At 38.6% G+C, this 16,305-nt stretch overlaps 2 protein-coding genes across 4 annotated transcripts in view; both read left to right on the forward strand.

Annotated features, from left to right (window-relative positions):
• psip1a (PC4 and SFRS1 interacting protein 1a) overlaps positions 1 to 16,305 on the forward strand; it is a 594,174-nt gene that overhangs the window by 327,211 nt on the left and 250,658 nt on the right. The window lies entirely within an intron of this gene.
• Positions 6,381 to 16,305, forward strand: part of LOC133539243 (PC4 and SFRS1-interacting protein-like) — a 70,262-nt gene continuing 60,337 nt past the window's right edge. The window contains exons 1-3 of the mRNA XM_061881416.1: positions 6,381 to 6,492; positions 6,879 to 6,951; positions 14,058 to 14,134. Of these exons, the coding sequence (XP_061737400.1) occupies positions 6,880 to 6,951; positions 14,058 to 14,134 (149 nt within the window). The 5' untranslated portion in view covers positions 6,381 to 6,492; position 6,879. The remainder of the gene's footprint in view (positions 6,493 to 6,878; positions 6,952 to 14,057; positions 14,135 to 16,305) is intronic.

The following is a 16,305-nucleotide window of genomic DNA, read 5'->3' on the forward strand; positions in this document are numbered from 1 at the left end:
ATAAAAAAAAGATAAAAAAGAATTTGACTTGTTTTTAACATTTTAATGACTTAGACCATGGGTGTCAAACTCTGGCCCGCCGTGTAATTTAATTTGGCCCTTGAGGCAATATCAATTTAGCATTAGAGCTGGCCCGCCGGTGTTATACAGCGTCGGTGCCGCTGTAACACCACATTCACCGCTAATACTCATACTTGCCAACCCTCCTAATTGTCCCGATAGACTCCCGAAGTTCAGTGCCTCTCCTGAAAATCTCCCGGGGCAACCATTCTCCCGAATTTCTGCTGATTTCCACCTGGACAACTATATTGGGGGCGTGCATTTAAGGCACTGCCTTTAGCGTTCTCTACAACCTGTCGTCACGTCCGCTTTTCCTCCATACTAACAGCGTGTCACGTAATATTTGTGGCTTTTACACACACAAATGAATGCAAGGCATACTTGGTCAACAGCCATACAGGTCACACTGAGGGTGGCCGTATAAACAACTTTAGCACTGTTGCAAATATGCGCCACACTGTGAACCCACACCAAACAAGAATGACAAAACACATTTCGGGTGAACATCCGCACCGTAACACAACAGAACAAATACCCGGAACCCCTTGCAGCACTAACTCTTCCGGGAAACTTCCAGCAAACTGACCGATAATTAAAGTTATATTCATGCATTTTCTCTTGCTACTTCAAAGCTTGAATGTTTGGTGCATTCATTATTGTTATTTTATTTTCAAATTTTTTATTAGCCTGTGGAAAAAATGTGATATTTACCTCAGAAGATTGCAAATAGAAAAAAAGGCATAACATTTTTATTAAAATGTTATTTGATATGCCATTGATATTTTTATTATTATTATTACTATTATTATTATTATTATCCATCCATCCATCCATTTTCTACCGCTTATTCCCTTTTGGGGTGGCGGGGGGCGCTGGCGCCTATCTCAGCTACAATCGGGCGGAAGGCGGGGTACACCCTGGACAAGTCGCCACCTCATCACAGGGCCAACACAGATAGACAGACAACATTCACACACTAGGGACCATTTAGTGTTGCCAATCAACCTATCCCCAGGTGCATGTCTTTGGAGGTGGGAGGGGCCCTATCCCCAGGTGCATGTCTTTGGAAGTGGGAGGGGCCTATCCCCAGGTGCATGTCTTTGGAGGTGGGAGGGGCCTATCCCCAGGTGCATGTCTTTGGAGGTGGGAGGGGCCTATCCCCAGGTGCATGTCTTTGGAAGTGGGAGGGGCCTATCCCCAGGTGCATGTCTTTGGAAGTGGGAGGGGCCTATCCCCAGGTGCATGTCTTTGGAGGTGGGAGGGGCCTATCCCCAGGTGCATGTCTTTGGAAGTGGGAGGAAGCTGGAGTACCCGGAGGGAAGCCACGCATTCACGGGGAGAACATGCAAACTCCACACAGAAAGATCCCAAACCTGGATTTGAACCCAGGACTGCAGGACCTTTGTATTGTGAGACAGACGCACTAACCCCTCTGCCACCGTGAAGCCCTATTATTATCATTATTATTATTATTATTATTATTATTTGAAACTGCATTTTGCATGTCACTAAAGTTATATAAGCCTTGCTTATTCAATATTTAATGCAACATGTGTTTGGGTCCCTATTAAAAGGTTAATTTGTTCAACCTTGACCCTCAGCTTTGTTCCGTTTAAATTTTGGCCCACTCTGTATTTGAGTTTGACACCCGTGACTTAGACCCTTTACGGTCCCTGGGACCCCTAAAGGCAAAACAACAAACAAAATCCATATATTTTGTTATGGTTTGAAAAAAATGGGCTTCACGGTGGCAGAGGGGTTAGTGCGTCTGCCTCACAATACGAAGGTCCTGCAGTCCTGGGTTCAAATCCAGGCTCGGGATCTTTCTGTGTGGAGTTTGCATGTTCTCCCCGTGAATGCGTGGGTTCCCTCCGGGTACTCCGGCTTCCTCCCACTTCCAAAGACATGCACCTGGGGATAGGTTGATTGGCAACACTAAATTGGCCCTAGTGTGTGAAGGTGAGTGTGAATGTTGTCTGTCTATCTGTGTTGGCCCTGCGATGAGGTGGCGACTTGTCCAGGGTGTACCCCGCCTTCCGCCCGATTGTAGCTGAGATAGGCGCCAGCGCCCCCCGCGACCCCGAAAGGGAATAAGCGGTTGAAAATGGATGGAAAAAAATGGATGGTTTGAAAAAATGAAAAATATCAAAACGGCCCCCGCATGCTTTAATTGTGGAAAAAGTTTGGACACCCCTGGTGATATTGAAGTGGCAAATTAAAATCACGGGGGGGTATCTGTCAGCATCGTGATGTCCAGAGTGCATGGACGCCATTCCGATTCTCCTCCTCGCAGAAAAAAGTCCGGTCGCTTCTCAGCGTGTGAGCGAGGACGTGGCAAGGAAGTAACAAATGAGCTTTAGCCGGACTTTCGCGGCCCTCGGAGACTGAGTGGGTCTGCCAACACCTCGTCTGGCGAGGTGAAGGATACGCGCTCAGTCATGTCCTCGCACGTTGCACACCACTGTCATCTCTCCATCGCCGCCTCTTCTTGTCTGGGCAGGAACCCCACCAAGCTGGCGGGGCTCCAACACCGAGGTCTCTCACCTCGCAGGCTGGGCAGGGGGGCCCCCGGTACAGCCAAGCTGAGTTATTCCTGGGCTACGGGCCTAGACCTGTCTCATCCGCCTCTCCTCTGGCCCATCCTGGCCTCTTCTGCTCCCTTAACCCCCTCAGTGGGAGCGTGCGGTGGCTGAAGAGGCCGTCCTTCAAGCATCAGCATCCTTCATTGTCTTTAAAAGACACGAGGATGTGTGGGAGCCTAATTGCTTGTGAGGTCACCATCTGCAGCGTGTTATTCTTATCTGTGACACATGTACGCACTTGCACTCTCTTTCACGCCTTTAAAGGAGTCCCCGTCCCCACATAAAAAAACAACAACTGCAAAATAATCCATTTAAAATCATGTAAGTTGACATAATGCGTTTTAAGGTGAAACTGTCACTGTCTTCAAATCTATCTTAAAGGCCTACTAAAAGCCACTACTAGCGACCACGCAGTCTGATAGTTTATATATCAATGATGAAATATTAACATTACAACACATGACAATACGGCCGCTTTAGTTTACTAAAAAGCAATTTTAAATTTCGCGCGGAAGTATCATGCTAAAACGTCGCGGTATGATGACGCGACGTTTTAGCATCTTGTTCCAGCACCGTTCCCAGCTATAAGTCATCTGTTTTCATCGCATAATTCCACAGTATTCTGGACATCTGTGTTGCTGAATCTTTTGCAATTTGTTCAATGAATAATGGAGACGTCAAAGAAGAAAGCTGTAGGTGGGAAGCGGTGTATTACGGCCGCCTTTAGCAAGACAAACACAGCCGGTGTTTCATTGTTTACATTCCCGAAAGATGACAGTCAAGCTTTACTCTGGAACAGAGATGTCAAGCGAACACAGTTGGATTGGACCACACACTCAAAGTACAGTGTATTATGCAGCGATCATTTAGAAAGATCGTGTTTCGAAGAGGGTCCCTTGCGAAGGGCAGAGATGGGCATCGCCACCACCCGTCGACTGGTGCTGAAAAAGGGGCGAGTGTCACACCTATGGATCATGTTTTGTTTTGTCATGTAATGTTTTTGATTTAGGACATTCAGTCACATTTTGCACTTCCTGGTTTTGTTTGCTACCATGCCAACTCATTAGTTTTCACCTGTCACGTCCCTGTTCTCAGCCTCACACCTGTTTTCACTAATGATCAGAACTATTTAAGTCACTCTTTTTCTTGTCTTCGTCCTGGGATCCTCACATGCGCACGCACCCTACCCATGCTGTACCTCCTTCAAGTCCTTGTCCATAGTTCCATGCCGTGTAAGTTTTTTTTGTAGTTATGCCATTGTGCAAGTTTTGTTTATAGTTTATTATATTCATGCCATCGTGCTGTTTCTGTTCCTAGTTCATTCATGCCAATCGAGCAAGTGTTTTTGTTTCACGTTTGTACTGTTTAGCCAAGTTTCTGCCTCCTTGTGAGCGCCCTTAGTTTGTTTATTTTTTATTATAGTGTTTAAATAAAAAAACATGTACCTGAATTCACGCCTGGCTCGTCCTGTAATCCCGCTGCGTCGAAGGAGCACACACCATGCATGTCCAAGCCAAGTTATGACAGCGAGGCCGAACTTCAGGTTTTACAGGTACGACCATATAATCTCACTAAAACACTAGTAACACAATAAGCAGATAAGGAATTTTCCAGAATCATCCTAGTAAATGTGTCTAATAACATCTGAATCGCTCCCACTGCCCTTGTCTTTTTTTTTCTTTTTTTTCCTAGTCCTTCACTCTCACTTTCCTCATCCACGAATCTTTCATCCTCGCCCAAATTAATGGGAATATTGTCGCTTTCTCGGTCCGAATTGCTCTAGCTACTGGTGGCCATGATTGGAAACAATGTGAGGATGTGAGGAGCTCCACAACCCGTGATGTCACGCGCACATCGTCTGCTACTTCCGGTACAGGCAAGGCTTTTTTATTAGCGACCAAAAGTTGCTAACTTTATCGTGGATGTTCTCTACTAAATCCTTTCAGCAAAAATATGGCAATGTGGCGAAATGATGAAGTATGACACATAGAATGGACCTGCTATCCCCGCTTAAATAAGAACATCTCACGCAGTCTGATAGTTTATATATCAATGATGAAATATTAACATTGCAACACATGCCAATACGGCCGCTTTAGTTTACTAAATTGCAATTTTAAATTTCGCGCGGAAGTATCATGCTAAAACATCGCGGTATGATGACGCGTGCACATGACGTCACGCATTGTAGAGGACATCTTATTCCAGCACCGTTCCCAGCTATAAGTCCTCTGTTTTCATCGCATAATTTCACAGTATTATGGACATCTGTGTTGCTGAATCTTTTGCAATTTGTTCAATGAATAGAGGAGACGTCAAAGAAGAAAGCTGTAGGTGGGAAGCGGTGTATTACGGCCGCCTTTAGCAACACAAACACAGCTGATGTTTCATTGTTTACATTCCCAAAAGATGACAGTCAAGCTTTACTCTGGAACAGAGATGTCAAGCGAACACGGTTGGATTGGACCACACACTCAAAGTACAGTGTATTATGCAGCGATCATTTCGAAACATCGTGTTTCGAAGAGGGTCCCTTGCGAAGGGCAGAGATGGGCATCGCCACCACCCGTCGACTGGTGCTGAAAAAAGGTGTGGGGCCGACCTTCAGGTTTTACAGGTTAGACCATATACTCTCACTAAAACACTAGTAAAACAATCAGCAGATAAGGGATTTTCCAGAATTATCCCAGTAAATGTGTCTAATAACATCTGAATCGCTCCCACTGCCTCGTCTTTTATTTCTTTTTTTCCCTAGTCCTTCACTCTCACTTTCCTCATCCACGAATCTTTCATCCTCGCTCAAATTAATGGGGAAATTGTCGCTTTCTCGGTCCGAATTGCTCTAGCTGCTGGTGGCCATGATTGTAAACAATGTGAGGATGTGAGGAGCCCTACAACCTGTGACGTCACGCGCACATCGTCTGCTACTTCCGGTACAGGCAAGGCTTTTTTATTAGCGACCAAAAGTTGAGAACTTTATCGTGGATGTTCTCTACTAAATCCTTTCAGCAAAAATATGGCAATATCGCGAAATGATCTAGTATGACACATAGCTATCCCTGTTTAAATAAGAAAATCTCATTTCAGCAGGCCTTTCACTATCATCATAATCACATACTTGTAATTATACTAATATGCAACAATTTTATGAAGTATTATTTTAAAAAGTGTTCAGGAATTTAACTTTTGATTTTCTAGTATTTTTTAAGTGTTTAAGTGGATGTTTGCAACTTCCATAAAAGTACAGCAGCATCCGCGATGAGTCAGCCCTGCATGTACTTCCAAATATTGCCACGAGATGTCACTAAATAGCCAGTGGAACTTTAAACAACCCGAATAGCCCACCATTACCGGGGATTTTGTTTAAATAACGTTTATACCTCGTAATGATATTTTTATTGCCATAATGAAAAATCACTATTATAGTTTTTATCATGATTTCTCTGGCAAAGTGGATTTTTCTCGTCCTATTTACATACTTGTCGATAGAGATAAAATGTTACTAGGCAACGCCGTCGTACACGGCGGCTCTCATCGACATTGTAGCGTCGGGGTGTTGTCACTTTTACACATATTCCTAACAATTATAAGCCGATTTATAAGGGATAATTTTAGTAGACACGATTGTATTCCTATATATATATGTTCATTCATCAAAAATAATAGACATATATGCTTTTTTATTTCAATCTAGCTTCGTTTCAAAGTAAGTCTCCCCCCTTTATTTTGGCCAGTAATGGTACGGTCTGGTGACGTAATGCGCGGGAGCGGAAAACGTGGTTTGGATTGTGCGGAAAAGGAGCTGAGCTTCACCGGGAGAAAACATCGTCCGGACCGCGGTGACATTTAAGTAAATAACTTACTGATATTTGCCAGCCGTATTTTATGTAGAAGGCTCCATTTGCCATGGGACTGTGTTGTTTTGTGGCTGCGTTCGCTTGCTGTTAGCCTACAGCTAGCATGTTTGTTGTTGACACTGCGTGCGTTCATGCCTGCCAACTTCCTTCTTAATAATGACTCATTAATTATATATATCCTTTTTTAAAATTTCTTATATAAATACTGTCATTTGAACGCCTTGTATATCTGTGTAGATGGATGAATGGAGGTGATGATGATGATGATGATGATGATGATGATGATGATGATGATGATGATGATGGTGGTGGTTGTGAAGGGGAGGGGCACATGTTGTCATTTAAGTAATGATGTTTTGCTCCTTTTGTATTTGATCAGTATGGCAGGAGACTGGAAGCCAGGTGATCTGATCTTTGCAAAGATGAAGGGTTATCCCCACTGGCCAGCAAGAGTAAGTATGAAAATCAAGAAGATGTAAGATGAAAACATAAAAACTGCAAGAGTAAAGGTATGCAAATCCAAAAAATGTAAGTTGGAAACAAAAAAACCTGCAAGAATAAAGGTATGCAAATCAAGAACATGAAAGATGGAAACAAAAAAAAAAAGAAAGAGTAAGTATGCAAATCAAGAACATGTAAGATGGTAACAAAAAAACTGCAAGAGTAAAAGTATGCAAATCAAGAAAATGTAAGATGGCAACAAAAAAATGCAATAGTAAGTATGCAAATCAAGAACATGTAAGAAGACATAAAATAACCTGCAAGAGTAAAAGTATGCAAATCAAGAAAATGTAAGATGGCAACAAGAAAACTGCAAGAGTAAAAGTATGCAAATCAAGAACATGTAAGATGGCAACAAAAAAATGCAAGAGTAAGTACAGAAATCCAGAACATGTAAGATGGCAACAACAAAAACATGCAAGAGTACTCTTGCAAATCAAGAAAATGTAAGATGGCAACAAAAAACTGCAAGAGTAAATGTATGCAAATCAAGAACATGTAAGATGGCAACCAAAAAAATGCAAGAGTAAAAGTATGCAAATCAAGAAAATGTAAGATGGCAACAAAAAAATGCAATAGTAAGTATGCAAATCAAGAACATGTAAGATGGCAACAAAAAAATGCAAGAGTAAAAGTATGCAAATCAATAACATGTAAGATGGCAACAAAAAAATGCAAGAGTAAAAGTATGCAAATCAAGAACATGTAAGATCGCAACAAAACGAACTGCAATAGTAAGTACGCAAATCAAGAAAATGTAAAATGGCCCCCAAAAAAACTGCAAGCGTGAAAGTATGAAAATCAAGAACATGTAAGAGGCAACAACACCAAAATGCAAGAGTACTCTTGCAAATCAAGAACATGTAAGATGGCAACAAGAAAACTGCAAGAGTAAAAGTATGCAAATCAAGAACATGTAAGATGGCAACAAAAAAATGCAAGAGTATACACAAATCCAAAAAAAAGGGTAAGAGGCAACAAAAAAAACTGCAAGAGTAAAAATATGAAAATCCAGAACATGTAAGACGGCAACAAAAAACTGCAAGAGTAAACGTATGCAAATCAAGAACATGTAAGATGGTAACAAAAAAAATGCAAGAGTAAAAGTATGCAAATCAAGAAAATATAAGATGGCAACAAAAAAATGCAATAGTAAGTATGCAAATCAAGAACATGTAAGAAGACATAAAATAACCTGCAAGAGTAAAAGTATGCAAATCCAGAACATGTAAGATGGCAACAACAACAAAATGCAAGAGTACTCTTGCAAATCAAGAAAATGTAAGATGGCAACAAGAAAACTGCAAGAGTAAAAGTATGCAAATCAAGAACATGTAAGATGGGAACAAAAAAATGCAAGAGTAAGTACAGAAATCCAAAAAATGTAAGATGGCAACAAAAAAACTGCAAGAGTAAAAGTGTGAAAATCCAGAACATGTAAGATGGCAACAACAAAAACATGCAAGAGTAAGTATGCAAATCAAGAACATGTAAGAGGCAACAACACCAAAATGCAAGAGTACTCTGGCAAATCAAGAACATGTAAGATGGCAACAAGAAAACTGCAAGAGTAAAAGTATGCAAATCAAGAACATGTAAGATGGCAACAAAAAAATGCAAGAGTATACACAAATCCCAAAAAAAAGGTAAGAGGCAACAAAAAAAACTGCAAGAGTAAAAATATGAAAATCCAGAACATGTAAGACGGCAACAAAAAACTGCAAGAGTAAACGTATGCAAATCAAGAACATGTAAGATGGTAACAAAAAAAATGCAAGAGTAAAAGTATGCAAATCAAGAAAATGTAAGATGGCAACAAAAAAATGCAAGAGTAAGTATGCAAATCAAGAACATGTAAGAAGACATAAAATAACCTGCAAGAGTAAAAGTATGCAAATCAAGAACATGTAAGATGGCAACAACAACAAAATGCAAGAGTACTCTTGCAAATCAAGAACATGTAAGATGGCAACAAAAAACTGCAAGAGTAAAAGTATGCAAATCAAGAAAATGTAAGATGGCAACAAAAAAATGCAAGAGTAAAAGTATGCAAATCAAGAAAATGTAAGATGGCAACAAAAAAATGCAAGAGTAAAAGTATGCAAATCAAGAAAATGTAAGATGGCAACCAAAAAAATGCAAGAGTAAAAGTATGCAAATCAAGAAAATGTAAGATGGCAACAAAAAAATGCAAGAGTAAAAGTATGCAAATCAAGAAAATGTAAGATGGCAACAAAAAAATGCAATAGTAAAAGTATGCAAATCAAGAAAATGTAAGATGGCAACAACAACAAAATGCAAGAGTACTCTTGCAAATCAAGAACATGTAAGATGGCAACAAAAAAATGCAAGAGTATACACAAATCCAAAAAAAAAGGTAAGAGGCAACAAAAAAAACTGCAAGAGTAAAAATATGAAAATCCAGAACATGTAAGATGGCAACAAAAAACTGCAAGAGTAAACGTATGCAAATCAAGAACATGTAAGATGGCAACAAAAAAATGCAAGAGTAAAAGTATGCAAATCAAGAACATGTAAGATGGCAACAAAAAAATGCAAGAGTAAGTACACAAATCAAAAAAATATAAGATGGCAACAAAAAAATGCAAGAGTAAGTACACAAATCAAAAAAATATAAGATGGCAACAAAAAAAACTGCAAGAGTAAAAGTGTGAAAATCAAGAAAATGTAAGATGGCAACAAAAAAATGCAATAGTAAGTATGCAAATCAAGAACATGTAAGATGGCAACAAAACAAACTGCAAGAGTAAAAGTATGTAAATCAAGAACATGTAAGATGGCAACAAAAAAATGCAAGAGTATACACAAATCCAAAAAAAAAGGTAAGAGGCAACAAAAAAAACTGCAAGAGTAAAAATATGAAAATCCAGAACATGTAAGATGGCAACAAAAAACTGCAAGATTAAATGTATGCAAATCAAGAACATGTAAGATGGCAACCAAAAAAATGCAAGAGTAAAAGTATGCAAATCAAGAAAATGTAAGATGGCAACAACAACAAAATGCAAGAGTACTCTTGCAAATCAAGAACATGTAAGATGGCAACAAAAAAATGCAAGAGTAAAAGTATGCAAATCAAGAAAATGTAAGATGGCAACAAAAAAATGCAATAGTAAAAGTATGCAAATCAAGAACATGTAAGATGGCAACAAAAAAATGCAAGAGTATACACAAATCCAAAAAAAAAGGTAAGAGGCAACAAAAAAAACTGCAAGAGTAAAAATATGAAAATCCAGAACATGTAAGATGGCAACAAAAAACTGCAAGAGTAAACGTATGCAAATCAAGAACATGTAAGATGGTAACAAAAAAATGCAAGAGTAAAAGTATGCAAATCAAGAACATGTAAGATGGCAACAAAAAAATGCAAGAGTAAGTACACAAATCAAAAAAATATAAGATGGCAACAAAAAAATGCAAGAGTAAGTACACAAATCAAAAAAATATAAGATGGCAACAAAAAAAACTGCAAGAGTAAAAGTATGTAAATCAAGAACATGTAAGATGGCAACAAAAAAATGCAAGAGTATACACAAATCCAAAAAAAAAGGTAAGAGGCAACAAAAAAAACTGCAAGAGTAAAAATATGAAAATCCAGAACATGTAAGATGGCAACAAAAAACTGCAAGAGTAAACGTATGCAAATCAAGAACATGTAAGATGGTAACAAAAAAAATGCAAGAGTAAAAGTATGCAAATCAAGAACATGTAAGATGGCAACAAAAAAATGCAAGAGTAAGTACACAAATCAAAAAAATATAAGATGGCAACAAAAAAAACTGCAAGAGTAAAAGTGTGAAAATCAAGAAAATGTAAGATGGCAACAAAAAAATGCAATAGTAAGTATGCAAATCAAGAACATGTAAGAAGACAAAAAATGACCTGCAAGAGTAAAAGTATGCAAATCAAGAACATGTAAGATGGCAACAAAACAAACTGCAAGAGTAAAAGTATGTAAATCAAGAACATGTAAGATGGCAACAAAAAAATGCAAGAGTATACACAAATCCAAAAAAAAAGGTAAGAGGCAACAAAAAAAACTGCAAGAGTAAAAATATGAAAATCCAGAACATGTAAGATGGCAACAAAAAACTGCAAGAGTAAACGTATGCAAATCAAGAACATGTAAGATGGCAGCAAAAAAATGCAATAGTAAAAGTATGCAAATCAAGAACATGTAAGATGGCAACAAAAAATGCAATAGTAAGTATGCAAATCAAGAAAATGTAAGATGGCCTCAAAATAAAATGCAAGCGTGAAAGTATGAAAATCAAGAACATGTAAGATGGCAACAAAACAAACTGCAAGAGTAAGTATGCAAATCAAGAAAATGTAAGATGGCCTCAAAATAAAATGCAAGCGTGAAAGTATGAAAATCAAGAACATGTAAGATGGCAACAACAAATAAATGCAAGAGTACTCTTGCAAATCAAGAACATGTAAGATGGCAACAAAAATGCAAGAGTAAAAGTATGCAAATCCAAATAATGTAAAACACAGCACATTTGTCTGTCAGAAAGCGGCTTGAAGATGATCCGTAAAACATAATCCATGCAACATTGTCACCAAAGAACCACCATTACAATAATATGACTCCTTTATTGCGCCCTATAATCTGGTGCGTCTTGTATATGAAAAAAGATCTAAATAGACCATTCATTGGCAGAGCGCCTTATATACCGGTGCACCATATGGTCTGGAAAATACGGTAAACAAATCAAATAATGCAAGGAAAAAAGGAGCAAAATGTTGTGAGGAAAATCCTACGTTTTGATACTAACATTTATGGGTGTCCCAATAGGATATTGATATCGGATATCGATCCGATACAAGCAAAGTAACACATTTCAGATTAGCGCGAGCTAGACACATGTAGTAAGTGTCCTTGATTTACCAACACTGCAGTCTAAAACACAACATTTGTAAATATAAAATAATATCAAATACAAATATATGCACCGTATTAAAATGGTTCCCAGGAACAAAGGTGTCCGCATCACTCCACGTACTACATCATGAGCTTGATGAATTATTGTGGCCACAAGGTGTTGCCAAAAAAAAACAATTACCACTCCACTTCAACATGAAGTCAATTCCAGACGATTGATAATAAATAAACTAGTGTTTTTCATACCTTCCATTGATCTCTGTTTGACTAATTCCATGCTACAAAATAATAAATGCATATAAGTTGAGCCAATGTACATAATTTCTGTTTTTCTTTTTTTTTTTTAAGAATTAGAAATCTAACATGGCCCCCGCAAGCTTTGACTTTTCACTATGCGGCCCTTGGTAGAAAAAGATTGGACACCCCGGTCTACTATGTCAGTGGTCTTCCTATGGCTGGGCGAAATGCATGAAAACTGTATCACGATGTACGTATTTTATATCGGTCGATATCTATATTGTTATACTCCAGTGGTTCTCAAATGGGGGTACGTGTACCCCTGGGGGTACTTGAAGGTATACCAAGGGGTACGTGAGATATTTAAAAAATATTCTAAAAATAGCAACAATTCAAAAATCCTTTATAAATATATTTATTGAATAATACTTCAACAAACTATGAATGTAAATTCATCAACTGTGAAAAGAAATACAACAATGCAATATTCAGTGTTGACAGCAAGAATTTTTGTGGACATGTTCCATAAATATTGATGTTAAAGATTTCTTTTTTTGTGAGGAAATGTCTATTACAATCCCCAAAGAGGGCACTTTAAGTTGATGATTACTTCTATGTGTAAAAAATCTTTATTTATAATTGAATCACTTGTTTATTTTTCAACAAGTTTTTAGTTATTTTTATATATTTTTTCCAAATAGTTCAAGAAAGACCACTACAAATGAGCAATATTTTGCACTGTTATGCAATTTAATAAATCTGAAACTGATGACATAGTGCTGTATTTTACTTCTTTATCTCTTTTTTTCAACCAAAAATACTTTGCTCTGATTAGGGGGTACTTGAATTAAAAACATGTTCACGGGGGTACATCACTGACAAAAGGTTGAGAACCACTGTTATACCCTTTGGAAAATATGAACAGGAGAAAAATATATAAAATGTTTCAATTGTTATTTCACATATAACCTTCTTCTGATTATAATCCCCTCAGTTATCAAGACAGAAAGGAATGGAAATGTCAACACAACCAAGGAAAACAAACGATGTAAACACAATTTTTAAAATCACAATAAATACTTAATAACCTTTTAAAATGAAGGTGCCAAACTAAGGAATGTGTAAGAAATGCTTGATAGAGTGAAACAAACTAGTGCAAAGTGTGAAAATGTCAACTTAGAGAAACCTGAGAAGAACTATTTTCTGAAGGTTCAGTGCTAGGAAGTTACGTGCTGTGTGTAACATAAACTTTTTTGTCTGTTATTACTCTTAAAGTATGGACATTCATTTATGTTATGCAGTATTTTCTTTAATAACATTGGATCAAATTATTATTATCATTTATTATATTTTTTTTAATTATACTTATTTTATTTATACAGTCCCACACGATTGTTCCTACCTGTTCCCTTACATCCGAATAGGAACAGGCGAGGGTTGTAAAGAAAAGATGAGCGCGGCGCACGACTACGGTCCATTAGAAAAAGTTTAAAAAACTGCCACACTGACTTTTTCTGTTTTATCGACAATTTATTCGCTGTCTGCAGTGCTCATTTTTAATTTCTCTTCTCGCTCTGTACAGAGAATCAACAGCGAGACAGCAAAATAGCTCAACCAAACTCGATAGTTGACACTTCTTGCACGATTGGTTGTTGAGCGTGTCCCTCTCATTGCTCACTGATCACTTCCTGTCTTGCCAGGTTACAGACCACAAGTGCCTTGGTTCATAATATATATACAGTATATGATCAAATTATTTTTTTTATTGCTATCGATAATGTGTCTATCATTATGTTTATATTGATATAGTTTTATCGGCCCAGCCCTACGTCCTTCTATGCGGAAAGCTGAAAGCAACTGCTATTTGCTGTCTTGGGAAACTCTAAAAATGATTTGTTATTCTTCTGGCAGATTGATGAAGTACCAGACGGTGCAGTGAAGCCCTCCAACATCAAGTTGCCCATTTTCTTCTTCGGAACCCATGAAACGTGAGTGAAAATGTGACAGCATTTGGCACAAAAGCTTGGTAAATCCCAAACTGGCACTCAAAATAAATAATGGAAATACAGTCAAGAAACTATAACAAACAAACACCTGGGAATACATGCACCCCTACTGTGTTGCCTTCTGACAAAAAAATGTTAGGTCCCAAAGTTTGACCCTCAGAAGTGAAATTCACTTGAATTTAGCTAAACAAAACACTCATTGTAGCTTTAGCTTGTTCAGCCCAATCACTGCCTAAATTTGGTACACAATTTTAGACAGGGGTCTCAAACTCAATTTACCTGGGGGCCAGTGGACGCAGAGTCTGGGTGAGGCTGGGCCGCAAGAAAGTATTTCTTAAAAAAATGTTGCATACTCCTCACCATGTCTAGTTGTATAATGATGTTTCAAATTGTATTCCTTGTGCACCGCAACTTTCTCTGTGCAAATAAGACACGTCGGGGTGTCCCTGTGCTCAACAAAGAAATATTGCATCATCACTAACCTTTCTCTTCACTGCAGGCTTTGAAAGACATGTTTGGGGTTGTGTAATATATTTGTAATTAGCCGACGCACGGAGAACAATGTTATTTCCGCAATGTGTGTCGTTGCGCTTTTCTTCCCTACAGCAACATGGCGGTCGGCGGATAATAGCCAGGAAAGTAATGGGATAGTGTGCGCAAAAAAGTGACGGCGCCCGGAGTGTTATCCGGCGTCTTATAGAAACATATGTAGTGTTCATTGTGTGAGACAATGCTAATTAAACAATATAAAAACACATAAAGTTTTGAATTGGTCCAGGTTATCGGGGACTGTTATTACTGACGGACAGGTGTCGCGGTGTGACTGCAGCCAAGCACGTAAGAAAACCCTCGTCTCCATGACAACGTCTGTCGCTTTCACTCATTTGCCGCTTTTCCACTAACGCAGTGGTAGGCAACCCAGAACGTTGAAAGAGCAATTTTGGACCCAAATAACACAACGCTGTCAAGCGGCATTCAAACTTGCGGGCCACACTAACATTAAACTTTCATTTTAAGGTGGGGGCCGCAAAATAAGGTCTCGCGGGGCAACGTGTCTAAGACCCCTGCTTCTATAAGACTGTCACCAGGGTTATCCATGAGGTCTTAAAAATTCTTAAATCCAACAGTTTGGATTTAATGCCTTAAAATGTGTAAAATTCTCCTATAATCTCATAAAAAGTCTCAGATTTCAAAAGGTTTTAAAAATCTATTAATGTTACTTTTATTTAAAATGTGCGTAAACTACAGTCTTGCCTATTAAATGTTTACATTTTTGAAGATGCTATAACGGAACTAAAGTAGGCTACCTTTGCTGCCCGGTCAGAATGAATCGCTCACCACCAAGTGTGCTGTGTGCACGCAGTAGTGTGTTCTTACAGCTTAGCATCACAGCGGAAAAAATTGAATAAAAGCCCAGAGCAAAGCCGAATTACTTAGATGGGGAAGTGCAAGTTCAATGATTTGTGGCTCCAGAACGATCAATATAATACATGCTTGAGGAGGCAAGCGTTTGTAAACACTGCTGTGAAAGTCAATGTAATGAAATGATAATGTTAAAGGCCTACTGAAATGAGATTTTCTTATTTAAACGGGGATAGCAGGTCCATTCTATGTGTCATACTTGATCATTTCGCGATATTGCCATATTTTTGCTGAAAAGATTTAGTAGAGAACATCCACGATAAAGTTCGCAACTTTAGGACGCTAATAAAAAAGCCTTGCCTGTACCGGAAGTAGGAGACGATGTACATGTGACGTCACCGGTTGTAGGGCTCCTCGCATCCTCACATTGTTTACAATCATAGCCAGCAGCAGCTAGAGCTATTCGGACCGAGAAAGCGACAATTTCCCCACTAATTTGAGCGAGGATGAAAGATTCGTGGATGAGGAAATTTAGAGTGAAGGCCTAAAAAGAAAGAAAAAAGGCGAGGGCAGTGAGAGCGATTCAGATGTTTTTAGACACATTTACAAGGATAAATCTGGGAAATCCCTTATCTGCCTATTGTGTTGCTAGTGTTTTAGACTGTTAAATAGTACCTTAAAGTCGGAGAGGTGTGGCCACGGGTGTGTTGACGCCAGAGTCTCTGAGAGAAGTCACGGCAGCTGCAGGAGGACGCTGGCTCCGCTGATCTCCGGTAAGAGGCTACTTATTT

The sequence above is a fragment of the Nerophis ophidion genome, linkage group LG20 (assembly GCF_033978795.1).
Source record: "Nerophis ophidion isolate RoL-2023_Sa linkage group LG20, RoL_Noph_v1.0, whole genome shotgun sequence".
NCBI classification, from domain to species: Eukaryota; Metazoa; Chordata; class Actinopteri; order Syngnathiformes; family Syngnathidae; genus Nerophis; species Nerophis ophidion.